The sequence below is a fragment of the Pristiophorus japonicus genome, chromosome 15 (assembly GCF_044704955.1).
Source record: "Pristiophorus japonicus isolate sPriJap1 chromosome 15, sPriJap1.hap1, whole genome shotgun sequence".
Classification (NCBI taxonomy): Eukaryota; Metazoa; Chordata; class Chondrichthyes; family Pristiophoridae; genus Pristiophorus; species Pristiophorus japonicus.
The window spans coordinates 109,724,154-109,741,358 of NC_091991.1; the positions used below are offsets into that span (position 1 = coordinate 109,724,154).

Sequence of the window (17,205 nt, forward strand, 5' to 3'; positions counted from 1 at the left end):
CTCTATCAAAACCTTTTATAATTTTAAAGACCTCTTCGATCATCCCTCAGCCTATTTTCAGGAGAATAGAGACCCAGCCTGTTTATCCTTTCCTGATATGTACACCCTCGCATTTCTAGTATCATCCTTGTAAATCTTCTCTGCACCCTCTCCAGTGCCTCTATATCTTTTTTATAATATGGCGACCAGAATTGTACGCAGTACTCCAAGCGTGGTCTAACCAAGGTTTGATACGGGTTTAGCATAACTTCCCTACTTTTCAATTCTATCCCTCTGGAAATAAACCCTAGTGCTTGGTTTGCTTTTTATAGCCTTGCTAACCTGTGTCAGTACTTTTAGTGATTTGTGTATTTTACAAACCTCTATTTGGCACCTTTTAGTCTTTTTTATAGAAAAAAGAGGCCCAGCCTGTTCAGTCATTCCTGCTAGTTATTATGGACCGGAATGCATTCACCATTATTACCCCTTCGAAACTGACTTCAGTATGTAGCGTACGCGCATCTAAATGTGGAAATCCTAAAGTTGCCGTCAGTCATTTGCTGCTCCGTGCCGGCTGTGCCGTGCCTCATCCCCATAGCCAGCACTCAGTGTAATCCGGGAAATCAGTGAAACTGATGCAAACCTGGCTTTTATGTAGTAATATCGCTGTTAAATACCCCATTAAAAGTTAGACCTTGTTAGAACAAGTATTGACAGCTAAGCAAACGTTACGGCCCTGAAAAACTAATTTTAATTTTGTGGAGTCTCAGATTTCTCCATTATGATAAAATTTATCAGGTTAGCAAGAAATTTTTTTTTTTAATTAAAGTTTGTTGATATTTTAGGCTCTACCTTATCCCCATGTGGGATCCCCAATATTTCTAACATTTTTTAAAAGTCTGGATAAAAACAGCTTCTCATTTCCTGGTTCCCTGTCAAGTGGGTTAAAGGAAAACTGAATGCTTTTAGCAGCCAGCTGCAGCAGGCAAAATTTTGTCCAAACTAAGTAATTATATTATATTTACTTGTGTTATTATATATTGTAATGTGGTATTGTGTGTTGTGCTACAGCTTGCTGTCCTGAGTTTAGCATGCTGTGACAGCAGGGAACTCCAAGGACCCCCGTCCCACCAGGCTCTTTGGTCCGTCACGTGTAAAGGAGATATCTTTGTCAGTGAGCCAACCCCAAGTCTGGAAGCAGCACTACATCCTACGCCAAGTGACCAATTGTAAGTCTTTGTCCATGCAACAGTTTGTCCTTTTCAGGATGCCCAGAAATCTGAATGTCCATACAGGGATGCGTGCTTCAGTAACGCGGTCAGTATAGCTTGCACTGAAATGCAAGGTGGAGAAAGGTGCCATGAAGCTGTCGGATTGTCGAGTTTTTTTTTAAAGCAATTGGTTCACCAGTGACCTTCAGGGAAGGAAACTTGCCGTCCTTACCGGATCTGGGCCTGTATGTGACTCCAGTTGCACACCGATGTGGTTAACTCTTCACTGCCCTCTGAAGTGGCCCAGCAAGACACTCCATTGTATAAAACTGCAACCAGCAGTTCAAGAAGAAGGCCCACTACCACCTCAGGGCAACTAGGGACGGGCACTAAATGCTGGTCTTGCCAGCAACGCTCACATCCCGAGAATCAATTCTTTTTTTAATTAGATTTTGTCGGGGTGTAAAACAGGCAATCGCAGTTCAGTCGTTCATTATACACCAGCCTGATTTCCTTATCAAGTGAATAAATAGAGATATCTGCATTATTTGTATTTAATTCTGAATGCTGAAGATTGAAATGTGAGAAACTATGCCATGAAATATTTACAATTCACTATCTACAAAATGTTTCAAAACTGCTACAAAAGTTTACAAACCAACAAACATTACACTGTCATGAAAACCGTAGCCCTTTATGTAAAGAGAACTCCTTTCAGACTCTGATAAATTTGTCCAAGTGCATTTCTGAATAGATTTGTACTAACGCGCTGCCTGAAAGAGCGGTGGGAGCAGATTCCATAGTAACTTTCAAAAGGGGGTTGGATAAGTACTTGAAAAGTTTAAAAAATCTAGGTTATGGGGAAAGAGCGGGGCAGTGGGACTAATTGGACAGCTCTTTCAGAGAGCCGGCACAGGCACGATGGGCCGAATGGCCTCCTGTACTGTAAGTTTCAATGATTCTATAATTGTCTTCTGTAGGTATTGGCGTCAAATTGGAGGACATCTCCGTTTGGTTGAATGTAACAGCCAAGGAATCGTGTGGGGCATTGGATATGATCACACAGCCTGGGTTTACACTGGTGGATATGGAGGTGGTTTCTTTCAAGGTGATTTATTTTTTATTGCTTTCCTTTTATGTTATTTATTTATTTTGTAAATGACTCTTCCCCCCCCCCCCCCTTAATCTTTAGCCCACCTGGACTTGGCAACTCTATGTTGAGTTGGCCAGTCAATGTGCTCGCAGGCTGCCTGCACAGTGTCTCTGTGGCTGTCTGCCAACAGGTGTCAGCAACCACCATACATGAATCCCATGCAGGCAGCCTCTGCTTCGCACCTCCCCGTTTATTGCAGCTCGCGTCGAGAAACGAGCAGGATGGAAATTCACCATTTACTATGGAGCCACGGCTCAATGCATTTGTACTGTGAGCTCTCCCTTCTGTGTCACTGGTGCCCTATCACAAAATCTCTGAATTTAACAACTGAAAGAGCTTAGGGCCGGGACAGCTAATGGCTGGGCCACCAATGGTGGGGAGAAGGAAGTGGGAATGCGCAGAAGAAAAGATTTGGAGGAATGCAGAGTTCTCGGAGGGTTGCAGGGCTGTAACCTCTCCGCCTCTCCACCTCACTCTCCTCCTTTAAGACGTTTGGTTACCTGTTCAAATGTCACCTCCTTTGGCCGGTGTCAGATTTTGTCTGATAACGCTCCTGTGAAGTGCCTTGGGACATTTTAATATGTTAAAGGCGCTATATAAATTCAAGTTGTTATTCACTTTCTGATGAAAAAGAAGAAAGGTTCTTGCATTTAACTAGCTTTTTATCAATTGTGGAAATGCCTAAAGACACTTTATTCCATGTGATGCTCTGACTGTTTGATAGACATTGCTGTCTGGTTTCTCCAGGGTTCACCTATGCTAAGTTTCTGGCAGTATATGAATTATACTTTAAGTGCTGACTTTTTTCTGTTGCGAAAACTGCTTTGCTCAATGACTTGTAATTTGTTTTTTTCAGGACTGGCCAGCAGTACAGATAATATGTATACACAGTCAGATGTAATGTGTGTTTACATCTATGAAAACCAGCGTTGGAATCCTGTTACTGGATACAGTAGTAGGTATGGAACAAACTTAAAATGCATGAGCAAAAAACCTTTGTTCTGAATTCTTGTTATAATTTAATATTTATTATTACAAGAATTTATTCAGAAGCTCAAACTTGTCCATACTTTGGGCCCAAGTTTCCACACGATAAAAAACGGGCGCCCCTCCGAGCTGGGCGCCCATTTTTCGCGCCTAAAACGGCGCCTAAAAAAAACCTCGCGATTCTGGAGCGTTCTGCACCTCCTTGTCTGCCTGGCGCGGCACCCAGGGGGGCGGAGCCTACACTCGCGCCGATTTTGTAAGTGGGAGGGGGCGGATACTATTTAAATTAGTTTTTTTCCTGCCGGCAACGCTGCGCGTGCGCGTTGGAGCGTTCGCGCATGCTCAGTGTGAAAAAAACATTGGCACTCAGCCATTTTTGTAGTTCTTTGTAGCTGTTTAATTTTTGAACATTTTTTAATAAAAGCACATTGCCATCAGCACATCAGCACTTGCAGCCTTCTCACTGTCTCCTTCCCCGCCCCCCCCGCGGGAACAAACCGCTGTTTCCTTCCCCCCCCTCCCCTCCGCGGGAACGAAGCGGTTGTTTAATTCCCCCCCCCCTCCGCGGGAACGAAACGGTTGTTTAATTCCCCCCCCCCCCTCCGCGGGAACGAAACGGTTGTTTAATTCCCCCCCCCCCCTCCGCGGGAACGAAACGGTTGTTTAATTCCCCCCCCCCCCTCCGCGGGAACGAAGCGGTTGTTTAATTCCCCCCCCCCCCTCCGCGGGAACGAAACGGTTGTTTAATTCCCCCCCCCCCCCCCCCCCCCCCGCGGGAACGAACGCCTGCAGCATTCTCTGTGCCTGAAGCACTTTCACACAGGTAGGAAGATAGTTTATTTAATCTTTTCTTTGGTTGGATTTATTTGTATAATATTTGTAGAAGTATAAATAAGGATTTATTGTAGAATTTAATGAGTTCCCTTCCCCCTCCCCCTCCCCCCCCCACCTCGTTCTGGACGCCTCATTTGCAACCTGCGCCTGATTTTTTAATGTGTAGAACAGGTTTTTTCAGTTCTACAAAAATCTTCACTTGCTCCATTCTACTTTAGTTTGGAGTACGTTTTCACTGTGGAAACTTTCAAATCAGGCATCAGTGGCCGGACACGCCCCCTTTTGAAGAAAAAATTCTGTTCCAAAGTAGAACTGTTCTACCTGACTAGAACTGCAGAAAAAAAAATGTGGAGAATTGCGATTTCTAAGATAGTCCGTTCTCCACCAGTTGCTCCTAAAAATCAGGCGCAAATCATGTGGAAACTTGGGCCCTTTAAGATGATTTCATGAATGAAAGAAAGAAAACAAAGACTTGCATTTCTATAGTGTCTTTCATGACCACGGGACATCCCAAAGTACTTCACAGCCAATGAAGTACTTTTTGAAATGTAGCCACTAGTAATTTAGACAATTTGTGCACAGCAAGGTCCCACAAATAGCAATGAGATAATGATCAGATAATCTGTTTTAGTAATGTTGATTGAGGGATAAATATTGGCCAGGACATCGGGGAGAACTCCCCTGCTCTTCTTTGAATAGTGCCATGGGATCTTATTCATCTACCTGAGAGGCCTTGGTTTAATGTCTCATCCGAAAGACGGCAATGTAGCACTCTCTCAATACTGCACTGGCATGCCAGCCTGGATCATGTGTTCGAGTCTCAGGAGTGAGACTTGAACCCACAACCTTCTGACTCAGAGGCGAGTGTGCTGCCCTGAGCCACGACTGACACTATATACATCTGTATGCAAAAATATTTTAGTCATGCAACACATATGCAAGATGTAACTTAATTTTGTACGCTTAGAAAATTGTCCCATCTCCTCGGATGGCCTGTGTGCACCAAGCCATACAGACCCGAAGGTTCCAGGTTTGATTCCTGGTCTCACTGAAGCTAGCTATTGCCCTGGAATTTGAGATTTGAGTCCCAAGCAGATTTTGCTATTTCCTAATGACCTCTATTTGGGCGCTCAGCATTTCCTAGCTTTCTTTTTCTTTTTTTAATTATCTGTCTATAATATGTAGAAATGGTCAGAATCTTGTTACAATATATGTTTTTGAGTAATCAATTATTTGGACAATACCTGTTGATCAGAAAAGACTCAACAGTCTTTGACTCTTTTCCCTAGTGATGAAAAGACTGAGGTGCGACCTAATAGAGGCCTTTAATATGATGAAAGGGTTTGATAGGGTAGGTGTAGAGATGATGATTTCACTTGTGGGGGAGTCCAAAACTAGGGGCCATAAATGTAAGAATGTAATTTCTGAACAAAGCAACCTTGCAATTCCTGCTTTGAATTAGGTGCTGTGACAGAAGGGCATCCTGTACTAGCAGTTGTGATCATCCGACTCTTCTCTTACAGGGGGCTGCCGACCGACAGGTACATGTGGAGCGATGCATCAGGTCTGCAGGAATGTACCAAGGCACACACCAAACCTCCTTCGCAATGGGCGTGGGTATGTGCATCTCTCATTATGCCTCAATAGCCTGTTAAAGTATAAACTGTTACTGTATATCCACTTTCGGAATCCACTAACGGTAAGCCTACTGAAGTCATTGTCTGAGAACCCTGCAACCAAAAAAAAGGACACAACAATGACTTCCATTTCTAGAGTGACTTTCACAACCTCAGGACGTGACAAAGCGCTTTATAACCAATGATTTACTTTTTGAAGAGTAGTCACTGTTGTGATATAGGAAACGCGGCAGCCAATTTGCGCACACAAGCTCCCACAAACAGCAATGTGATAATGACCAGATAATCTGTTTTTAGTGATGTTGGTTGAGTGATAAATATTGGCCAGGACACCCGGGGATAACTGAAGTCAATGGGAATCATAGAAAAACGCTCCACTGACTGGAGTCATAGCTAGCACAAAGGAAGATGGTTGTGGTTGTTGGAGATCAATCATCACAGCCCCAGGACATCGCTGCAGGAGTCCTTCAGGGCAATGTCCTTAGCCCAACCATCTTCAGCTGCTTCATCAATGACCTTCCCTCCATCATAAGGTCAGAAGCGGGGATGTTCGCTGATGACTGCAAGGAGTTCAGTTCCATTCGCATCTCCTCAGATAATGGAGCAGTCCATGCCCACATACAGCAAGACCTGGACAACATTCAGGCTTGGGCTGATAAGTGGCAAGTAAGATTCGTGCAACACAAATGCTAGGCAATGATTATCTCCAACAGGTGAGAGTCTAAGCACCGACCCTTGACATTCAACGGCATTACCATCGCCGAATCCCACACCATCAACATCCTGGGGTCACCATTGACCAGAAACTTAACTGAACCAGCCACATAAATACTGTGGCTACAAGAGCAGGTCAGAGGCTGGGTATTCTGTGGTGAGTGTCTCACCTCCTGACTCCACCATCTACAAGGCACAAGTCAGGAGTGCGATGGAATACTCTCCACATGCCTGGATGAGGGCAGCTCCAACAACACTCAAGAAGCTCGACACTATCTAGGACAAAGCTTGATTGGCGCCCCATCCACTACCTTAAACATTCACTCCCTCCATCATTGATGTACCATGGTTGCACTGTCTACCATCTACAAGATGCACTGCAGAAACTCGCCAAGGCTTCTTCGGCAGCACCTCCCAAACTCGTAACCTCTACCACCTCTAAGGACAAGAGCAGCAGGTGCATGGGAACACCATTACCTCCACATTCTCCTCCAAGGTACACACCATCCTGACTTGGAACTGTATCGCTGTTCCTTCATCATCCCAGGGTCAAAATCCTGAAAGTGCCTTCCTAATTGCATGGTGGGAGCAACTTCGCCACACGGACTGCAGCAGTTCAAGGCGGCTCACCACCACCTTCTCAAGAGCAATTAGGGATGGGCAATAAATGCCGGCCTTGCCAGTGACAGCCACATCCCATGCACGAAATAAAATAAAACACCGCTGCTCTTCTTTGAAATAATGCCATGTGATCTTTTGCATTCACCTGAGAGATCCTCTTATTCTTCACTTCCTACTCATTCTTGCTACACATTGAGAGTGTGTGAACCTGCAGGCCATTCCACCCCTTTCTGTGACTGGTGCATACTTCTCTCCCCCTTAACTCTCTGTTTATTGTTCAGTCTTCAATTCTGATGCCCAAAAACATAAATGTTTTCTTTTGGACTTGGCGGTCATCTCCCTACTGTTCGGGTAAACTCTCAGCGCTCAGTATCAACGGATCCCGTGGGAATAAAGGCTTTCTGAGGGTTGGGGAGAGAGGTAGAATAATGTAGAGGGGTTTAGAAAGAGTTCCAGGCACAAGGTTGCACCTTTTTAGGATCTGAACGAAGAGTGGTTAAGACTCTTCGTTTGCGATCTCCATAAACACTTGGACATTATTTGTATTTATTTGCAGGATTGCAGGGGTAATGCACAGAGTCTGTTAATCTGCTGTAAGATTTTAAATCATTGTAAGTTTTTAAACAGTGATTAGAAGCCACAGGGCTAACTGTATAGTCTTTTGCGGCATTTTCCTTGCAAGCTCCCAACTCTTCTGCACATGGTGACCCACGCTAGGGTATGGTCCCATAGACAGATACGGGACTCCAATACCTTGCCTAGCTGGCCAACCTTCATGTGTCAACCTGGAACTCTTTCTAAACCCCTCTACATTATTCTACCTCTCTCCCCACACTCAGAAAGCCTTTATTCCCACGGGATCCGTTGATACTAAGCGCTGAGAGTTTACCCGAACAGTGGGGAGATGACTGCCAAGTCCAAAAGAGAACATTTATGTTTTTGGGCATCAGAGTTGAACACTGAACAATAAACAGAGAGTTAAGGGGGAGAGAAGTAAGCGCCAGTCACAGAATGGGATGGAATGGCCTGCAGGTTCACACACTCTCAACAGAATTTGCCAAGGAAAAAATCAGAAGCCTTGACTTTTTAATTTGTCTTTCTTCACTTCCTCAGCCCCTCCCTCGAGCTGAGCGGAATTGGAATTCCCCGACTGCTACCCCTCACTCACATCCACTGGGTCGGACATCTCAGGCCCTTCAACCAGTGGTGTAGCTCAGCTTGTAGCGTCAGAGGGCAGCAACGGCAGCCCTGTTCCCTCTTACCTCAATTCACATCAAACATTTGCACGGCATCTAAATAAAGCACGGGTTTTCAATCTTACTAATTGTATATGACTAATAATTTACCCCATTTAACATATAGTCCAGTAACGTGAAGCATTGGCTTTGCAAAAAGAACACATTCTGTGCAGAGTAATGGGACAGGTTTTTAAGTTATACCTTGCCCATAATGCACTGAAAGATGTTCTATAAATATTTTGCCTGCAGTGGTCTCTCTGCCTCTCTATTCCTCCAGCCCTCCAACCAATGTTCCCCTTTTGCCGCACAGACATCTGCAGATCCCATGCAGCCAGCTCCATGGCTTTCTAATGACAAAAACTGCGCCTGTGTTCTCTACTGCACACTCAATAACCATAGAATTTTATAATTGAGCTATCTTCACTGCTTTCCTCCCTCAGCCTCTGCACCAAGTAACTTCTCAACCTCAGTGATTTCAACCTCCATCTTAATTCATCATGTTCTGTCTCCTCTGAGCTCACTACCCTCCTATTCTCCCTGAATCTCTCCCTCCATGTAAATTCCCCAACCCATATTCACGGCCACCCCCTCTCCAATTAAAAATTGGGAAGACCGAAGCCATTATCTTAGATCCCCGCCACAAACTCCGTTCCCTAAGCCACTGACTCCATCTCTCATCCTAACATCGGTCTGAGGCTGAACCAGGCTGTTCGCAGCTTAGGTGTCATATTTGACCCTGAAATGAGCTTCCGGCAACATAACTAAAACCGCCTATTTCCTACCTCCATAACATCTCCCGTCTCCACCACTGCCTCAGCTCATCTGCTGCTGAAACCCTCATCCATGCCTTTGTTACCTCGAGACTTGACGATTCCAACGCACTCCTGGCTGGCCTCCCACATTCTACCCTCCGTAAACTTGAGATCATCGAAAGCTCAGCTGTCTGTGTCCTAACTCACACCAAATCCCGCTCACCCATCACCCCCTGTGCTTGCTGTCCTACATTGGCTCCAGGTTAAGCAAAGCCTTGATTTTAAAATTCTCATCCTTATTTTTAAATCCCTCCATGGCCTTGCCCCTCCTTATCTCTGTAATCTTCTTCAGCCAGCCCCCCCCACCCGAGATATCCGCGCTCCTCTAATTCTGCCCTCTTGAGCGTTCCTGATTATAATCGCTCAACCATCGGTGGCTGTGCCTTCTGTTGCCTGGTCCCCAAGCTCTGAAATTCTCTCCCTAAACCTCCCTGTCCCTCTCCGCCTCTCGCCTCATTTCAGACACTCCTTAAAACCTACCTCTTTGACCAAGCTTTTAGTCATCTGCCCAAATTATGTGACTCGGCGTCAAATTGTTGTCTTACAATATTCCTGTGAAGTGTGAAGTGCCTTGGAACATGTTACTATGTTAAAGGCCCCATATAAATACAAGTTGTTGTTAGTAATACACTGGAAGTCAAGAATCAATTCTGTAATTCTTGACAGATGACAGATGGTGGCAGCATAGAGCAAAACAGCAAAAGAAAAAGGGACCGAAATTCGTCTGGTGACCGCCAGCCGATAGTGCCCCAGAGAGGCGTTATTGTGCTGCTGATGGCTTAGCGCCCGTGTTCGGTGATGTCACTGCCTACTGCAAACTTTGCTTGAGTTTTTGCAATGGCGCAAAGAACTGCCACTTTGCCCTTTACTGCCAGGAAATCATGACGTCAGTATGCGTATAACTCCTCGCTAGCATCGCTGACACGAACTTCGGGTTTTGTGCCTCACTTACCGGCTGGTGGTGAACTCGCTACAGAAAGCTGGCGTTCAAAACTCACGGTTGCAATCCGGGACTATATAAAAAGGGAGTAGCAACCAGGGCGCAGCATCGTGGTGAATGCTACGTATTCTCCTGGCAGAGTGCGTAGGTGTTGGCGTGCGGCAGCTGCTGAGTACGTACCTTTACGACTACCATTTTGGCTCCATTGAAGAGTTCCATTTCGGATCCATTGCCGAGTACCATCTCACTCTTACTTCGGCATCTTGATGGGGGCAGAGCTGGCACATCACGTCGTGTTGCAGCGACTACTTCAAAGGTGCCGGCTACACAGACAGTATATGGTCAATGTGGGTCCACGCCTGAGGAGAGGCCACAGACACCGGGGCAGGACACCTTACTCCCCCAGGGTTTACTGTGCGCATCCTTCGTACCTTGATATGTCCGAGGAGCAATGCAAAAGAAGGCTGGCGGTTCTGCATGGAGGTGGTCATGGAGCTCTACCGCCTCCTGCGCACAGACTTCGAAGCTGAAATCGGCACCAGGACCTCGCTGTCAGTGCCAGTGAAGGTCACAGTAGCGCTAAACGTCTACGCTACCAGCTCCTTCCAGGCTCCTGTTGGCGATATATGCAACATTTCACAGTTTGCAGTACATTGCTGCATTCGCCAGGTGACCACGCTCTCTACAGCCAACAAATAGACTACATAAAGTTCAGCATGTCCAGAGAGAACCAGGATGAGCGTTCCCATGGGAAGCCCGCTATTTTTTGAGGATGTAACTAGTAAAGTGGACAAGGGAGAATCAGTGGATGTGATGTATTTGGACTTTCAAAAGGCTTTTGACAAGGTCCCACACACGAGATTAGTGTGCAAAATTAAAACACGTGGTATTGGGGGTAATGTATTGACGTGGATAGAGAACTGGTTGGCAGACAGCAAGCAGAGAGTCGAGATTAATGGGTCCTTTTCAGAATGGCAGGCAGTGACTAGTGGAGTGCCGCAGGGCTCAGTGCTGGGACCCCAGCTATTTACAATGTACATTAATGATTTAGACGAAGGAATTGAATATAATATCTCCAAGTTTGCAGATGACACTAAGCTGGGTGGCAGTGTGAGCTGTGAGGAAGATGCTAAGAGGCTGCAGGGTGACTTGGACAGGCTAGGTGAGTGGGCAAATGCATGGCAGATGCAGTATAATGTAGATAAATATGAGGTTACCCACTTTGGTGGCAAAAACAGGGAGGCAGAATATTATCTGAATGGTGACAGATAGGAAAAGGGGAGGTGCAACGAGACCTGGGAGTCACGGTACATCAGTCATTGAAGGTTGGCATGCAGGTACAGCAGATGGTGAAGAAGCAAATGGCATGTTGGCCTTTATAGCTAGGGGATTTGAGTACAGGGGCAGGGAGGTCTTACTGCAGTTGTACAGGGCCTTGGTGAGGCTTCACCTGGAATATTGTGTTCAGTTTTGGTCTCCTAATCTGAGGAAGGAAGTTCTTGCTATTGAGGGAGTGCAGCGAAGGTTCACCAGACTGATTCCCGGGATGGCAGGACTGACATATGAAAAAAGACTGGATCGACTAGGCTTATATTCACTGGAATTTAGAAGAATGAGAGGGGATCTCATAGAAACATGTAAAATTCTGACTGGATTGGACAGGTTAGATGCAGGAAGAATGTTCTCGATGTTGGGGAAGTCCAGAACCAGGGGTCACAGTCCAAGGATAAGGGGTAAGCCATTTAGGACCGAGATGAGGAGAAACTTCTTCACTCAGAGAATTGTGAACCTGTGGAATTCTCTACCACAGAAAGTTGTTGAGGCCAGTTCGTTAGATATATTCAAAAGGAAGTTAGATGTGGCCCTTACGGCTAAAGGGATCAAGGGATATGGAGAGAAAGCAGGAATGGAGTACTGAAGTTGCATGATCAGCCATGATCATATTGAATGGCGGTGCAGGCTCGAAGGGCCGACTGGCCTACTCCTGCATCTACTTTCTATGTTTCTATAACCTTTATTAACATCAACAAGTGTGTGCCGTAAACAAGCACAACACAGATCCAGCGTCAGCTGAATGAAACAACACCCCTGCAAACATAATCACCTAGAGGCAAGTGCAGCTATGTACATGCCTCAATATTCAAATAAGGTCACCAGATATGGCCATGATACTATCAGTCCTTAATGGGATTTCTGCATAGATTTCCCAGCCCTTTCCTTTTCTCACTCCAACGCCTACTACTCCTCCTTAATGGGGTCTCAGTGCCTGCAGCAAGACTGGATGAAAGTTGTTCTGTCGGTGCAGCAGACCCTTCAGATAGCCTAGCAGGACGTCCCCGACCAGCTCGGGCCCTGGAAGGTCTGGCAGTGGACTGCACCACCTCAGGATGGATGGCGGCAGTCTTGGCTGGATGGGGTGCAGACAGCAGCAGGTGCAAAGGCGAAGTTGCAGTGGTGGGAGCCGGAATGATGTCCTCCTGAGACACGCTGCCACTCCCCCGGGGCAGAGCCTCAGCATCCGGAGCAATCTGGTGGAGCACAGATTGCTGGGCTGCTTCGACACCATTAGCTCCCCATTGGACTGATGGGGACCTAGACACGATGGCAGCTGTCAGTGCGTGCGTGGCATCAACTTGACTCTGCATCAGAGAAGTTTGACTCTGCGCATCAGAGTGCATCAGAGCGCATTAATGGCACCATGCACAGACAGCAAGGCAGAATGCAAGCCTTGCGTGGCTTCGGCCTGGTGTTCAATGGCGACTGCCACCTCAGCCATGGCACGCACCATCATGTCTGGGACCCCATGGTCACTTGTGGCTTCCAACATCCATTGGTATCTACCAAGGATAGGCTCAATGGGCTGCTGGGACACAAATGCAAAGGTTGAGGCGGACTCCTCCATCCTCACAGCAAGTGCATCAAGATTCACGGGCACCCTTGCCAATGCACCCAACAGATCGCTGTGCATCCACAAAGATTGTCTTGCGACAACCTCCAGCTCAGGGTTCTCATCAGAGTGCTACTGAGTGTCACTCAGGCTTGCACTCGCCCTCCGGGGAGCAGGCCCCCGAGTTTCCCTTACCCTCTGGCGTTGCTACAGGCCACTGGGTCCCGGAGCATCACCCACCTCCAACTCCCCGACCATGCCCTCATCCACTGAGTTGGTGTCCCCACTCGCTGAGACCACTGGCTCCTTGGTGACTGGGAGAGAGATGTCTTCCCCTTCATCCTTGTTTCCACTGTCATCGGCAGTCGAGTCCTCACGGACAGGCTCCTGGGTCTCTTGTTCATTATCTGAAAGCCAGAGAAGAGTGGTCACCTGCAGGGGAGGGGGCCAGGAGTGGAAAAGGCGTTCTGAAACACCAGTTTCATGGAAAGTGGGGAAGGATTGTGGTGTCGGGGCTAAGTGGTCTGGGAGAAGTTGCAAAAGTCCTCAACATATCGTTACTGTCCCCAGGGGACTCGGCCTCGCTGCCCGTTACCGTGCCAACTGGTGTGCCCATGAGGGCCGACATGTGTTCCTCCACCTCGCTGAGGGCCTGGAGGTCAGGATCCCCACCTCCGGTCCGCATTTGTTCACGTCGGTTATGGCCTGCAAGTAGAAACAGAACGTCTGAGTTAGTGTACTTCTATCCGTCTGTCCGAAGTGCCTTGCATAGTTGACTAGATGTTACTGTATGGTAGTCTTCAGATGTCAATGTCACTCGGAATAGCTGTGCGTTCTTGGTGTGGCAATACTGGGATTTGAGGGCCTGCATCCAAGCATTAAGGTGAGGCAACCGTCTTCTACACGCATCTGAAGACTAAGAAGATAACAAGGACTGCTAATGTAGTACCCTTGTTTAAGAAGGGAAAAAGGGATAGGCCGAGTAAATACAAGTCTGTCAGCCTAACGTCAGTGGTGGGAAAATTATTGGAAAAAATCCTGAAAGACAGGATAAATCTGCATTTGGATAGGCAAGGATTAATTAGGGACAGTCAGCACGGATTTGTTAAGGGAATATCGTGTTTGACTAACCTGATTGAATTTTTTGAGGAGGTAACCAAGAGGGTCGATGAGGGTAGTGTGTACGATGTAGTATATATGGACTTTAGCAAGGCTTTTGATAAGGTCCCACATGGTAGACTGGTCATGAAGGTTAAAGCTCATGGGATCCAGGGCAAAGTGGCAAGTTGAATCCAAAATTGGCTTGGAGGTAGGAAGCAAAGGGTAATAATTGATGGATGTTTTTGTGACTGGAAGGATGTTTCCAGTGGGGTTCCACAGGGCTCAGTATTGGGTCCCTTGCTTTTTGTGGTATATATCAACGATTTAGATTTGAATATAGGGAGTAGGATTAAAAAGTTTGCAGACAACACTAAAATTGGCTGTGTGGTTGATAATGAAGAGAAAAGTCATGGGCTGCAGGAGGATATCAATCTACAGGTCAGGTGGGCAGAGCAGTGGCAAATGGAATTTAATTCAGAGTAGTGTGAGATGATGCACTTTGGGAGGGCTAATAAAGAAAGGGTATACACATTAAGCAGTAGGCCACTTAATAGTGTAGATGAACAAAGGGACCTTGGAGTGCTTGTCCACAGATCCCTGAAAGTAGCAGGCTAGGTGGATAAGGTGGTTAAGAAGGCACACGGAATGCTTGCCGTTATTGGCCGAGGCATAGAATATAAGCAGGGAGGTTATGCTTAAATTGTATAATACTTTGGTTAGGCCACAGCTGGAGTACTGTGTGCAGTTCTGGTCGCCGTATTATAGGAAGCACTAGAGAGGGTGCAGAGGAGATTTACTAAGATGCTGCCTGGAATGGAGAATCTTAGTTATGAGGACAGATTGGATAGGCTGGGTTTGTTCTCATTGGAGGGTTTGTTCTCATTGGAACAGAGGAGGTTGAGAGGAAGCCTCATTGATGTGTACAAAATATTGAGAGGCCTGGACATAGTGGATAGTAAGCGTCTATTGCCATTGGTGGAGGGGTCTATTACGAGAGGGCATAGTTTTAAGGTGGAAGGTTTAGAGGGGATTTGAGGGGGGGCTTCTTTATGCAGAGGGTTTTGGGGATCTGGAACTCGCTGCCTGGAAGAAATGGTTGGATGGGCACTTGAAGTGCCGTAACCTGCAGGGTTATGGAGCTAGAGCTGGTAATTGGGATTAGACTGGATGACCTTTTGTTGGACGGCACAGATATAATGGCAAGTACTGCAGGGAATAGAATACGGCCAGGGTGATGATCTGGACTAGTTTCGATCGCCTGGATGGGTCGGAGAGGAATTTTCCTAGATTTTTTTCTCCCTAAATTGGCTTGGATTTTTATCTGGTTTTTGCCTCTCCCAGGAGATCACATGACTCCGGTTGGGGTGGAGTGTAGATGTTTTCAGTGTAAGGGGTGTCACAGTTGTGTGAGGTGGACTGGTTGGACTGGGGGCTCTTTGCCTGTCCGTCATTGTTCATAGGTTTATATGTAACCTTTAGGGCTGCTGACCAAGGGCCGTACAGCTCTTTGTCGGCCGGCGCGGACACGATGGGCCAAAATGGCCTCCTTCTGCGTTGTAGATTTCTATATTTCTAAGATGATGGGTGGGTCCCAACAGCGGATGCAGGCCCAGATGTGGCTGAGGCAGCAAACGTAAACGTAAACTTTACATCTGTGCTCATCCACGAAGAGCTCGGGGTCCTACACATACTGATTGAGGAGAGACTGCATTATACATTATACATTGTGCTCAGAGCATGGCATGCTAAGATTCATGTAAAAGATACTTACCCGCACGAACCGCGTCAGGTCATTAAACTTTTTTCTGCACTGTGTGACTGTCCTGGGCACTGTGTTCCTCGCAGACACACTCTGTGCCACCTCCCTCCATAATCGGTGAAATGTCTGTAGCCTCCTGTCAGTATCTGACCGCAGCAATTCCTGTAGCCTTTCCACTGAGTCGAGGAGTGCCTCCATGGCGGCGTCGGAGAAACGGTGCGCATGCTGACGACCTATGCCCTCTATCTTCGCCGTTTTAGTAAGAGTGCACAGGCAGCAATGATAGCATGAGATGGTGCCACATCATATCACTGCCTCAATTGAATTCAGATGGTGCCAGTATGTCTGTTGCGCAACTCCAAATACAGAATACTGCTCTGATCTTACCACCCCACTTACCACTGTTTAGCACCTCAAGAGTTGCGTGTAACGCCTGATTTACCACTCCAATCCCCTCTTTAGGCAGTAAAACTGAATTTTGCGTCTGGCAGCGGTAATTACCGACAGGCGGTAAAATTACCGACCAGAAGAGGTTACCGCCTCAAATTGGGCAGTGCCGAATTTCCAACCCAAAGATTTCCATTTACATAGCACCTTGCATGACCGCCAGACATCCCAAAGCGCTTTACAGCCAATGAGTCCTTTTTTTTTGAAGAGCAGTCACTATTGTAATGTAGCGAACATGGCAACCAATTGTGCACAGCAAGCTCCCACAAACAGCAATGTGATAATGACCAGATACTCTCTTTTAGTGATGTTGATTGAGGGATAAATATTGGCTCCAAGACATGGACAATAAAGTGAAACCTTCCATATTGTAACATTCTAAGTTTGAACTAATCATATTCTGTTCGTTGCTGAAAAATTAAATCACATCCATCAAGAGTATTTCCAAACACATAGGCATTATCTAGATAACCTATTTTTTCTTTGAAGCTCTTATGAAATACTGTGTTTGTTTCTTCACTGTCAGGTCTCTGATTGGTATATTGATTTCAATGCCCCAGGCGGGACTGACCGGGAAGGATGGCAATTCGCAAGTGACTTCCCTGCGTAAGTACTTGAAACATAGAAACATAGAAAATAGGTGCAGGAGTAGGCCATTCGGCCCTTCGAGCCTGCACCGCCATTCAATGAGTTCATGGCTGAACATACAACTTCAGTACCCCATTCCTGCTTTCTCGCCATACCCCTTGATCCCCCTCGTAGTAAGAACTACATCTAACTCCTTTTTGAATATATTTAGTGAATTGGCCTCAACAACTTTCTGTGGCAGAGAATTCCACAGGTTCACCACTCTGTGGGTGAAGAAGTTTCTCTTCATCTCGGTCC

The 17,205-nt window shown here is 46.5% G+C and overlaps 1 protein-coding gene across 3 annotated transcripts in view; it reads left to right on the forward strand.

Annotated features, from left to right (window-relative positions):
* The window catches only part of tecpr1a (tectonin beta-propeller repeat containing 1a), a 125,500-nt gene that overhangs the window by 53,549 nt on the left and 54,746 nt on the right, over positions 1 to 17,205 (forward strand). For all 3 annotated transcript variants that reach the window (XR_011596801.1, XM_070900768.1, XM_070900767.1), the window contains exons 14-18: positions 1,051 to 1,208; positions 2,171 to 2,298; positions 3,200 to 3,302; positions 5,688 to 5,781; positions 16,847 to 16,926. Coding sequence is in view for 2 of the 3 variants with exons in the window: in XM_070900768.1 (XP_070756869.1) it covers positions 1,051 to 1,208; positions 2,171 to 2,298; positions 3,200 to 3,302; positions 5,688 to 5,781; positions 16,847 to 16,926 (563 nt within the window). In the remaining variant the exon portion in view is untranslated. The remainder of the gene's footprint in view (positions 1 to 1,050; positions 1,209 to 2,170; positions 2,299 to 3,199; positions 3,303 to 5,687; positions 5,782 to 16,846; positions 16,927 to 17,205) is intronic.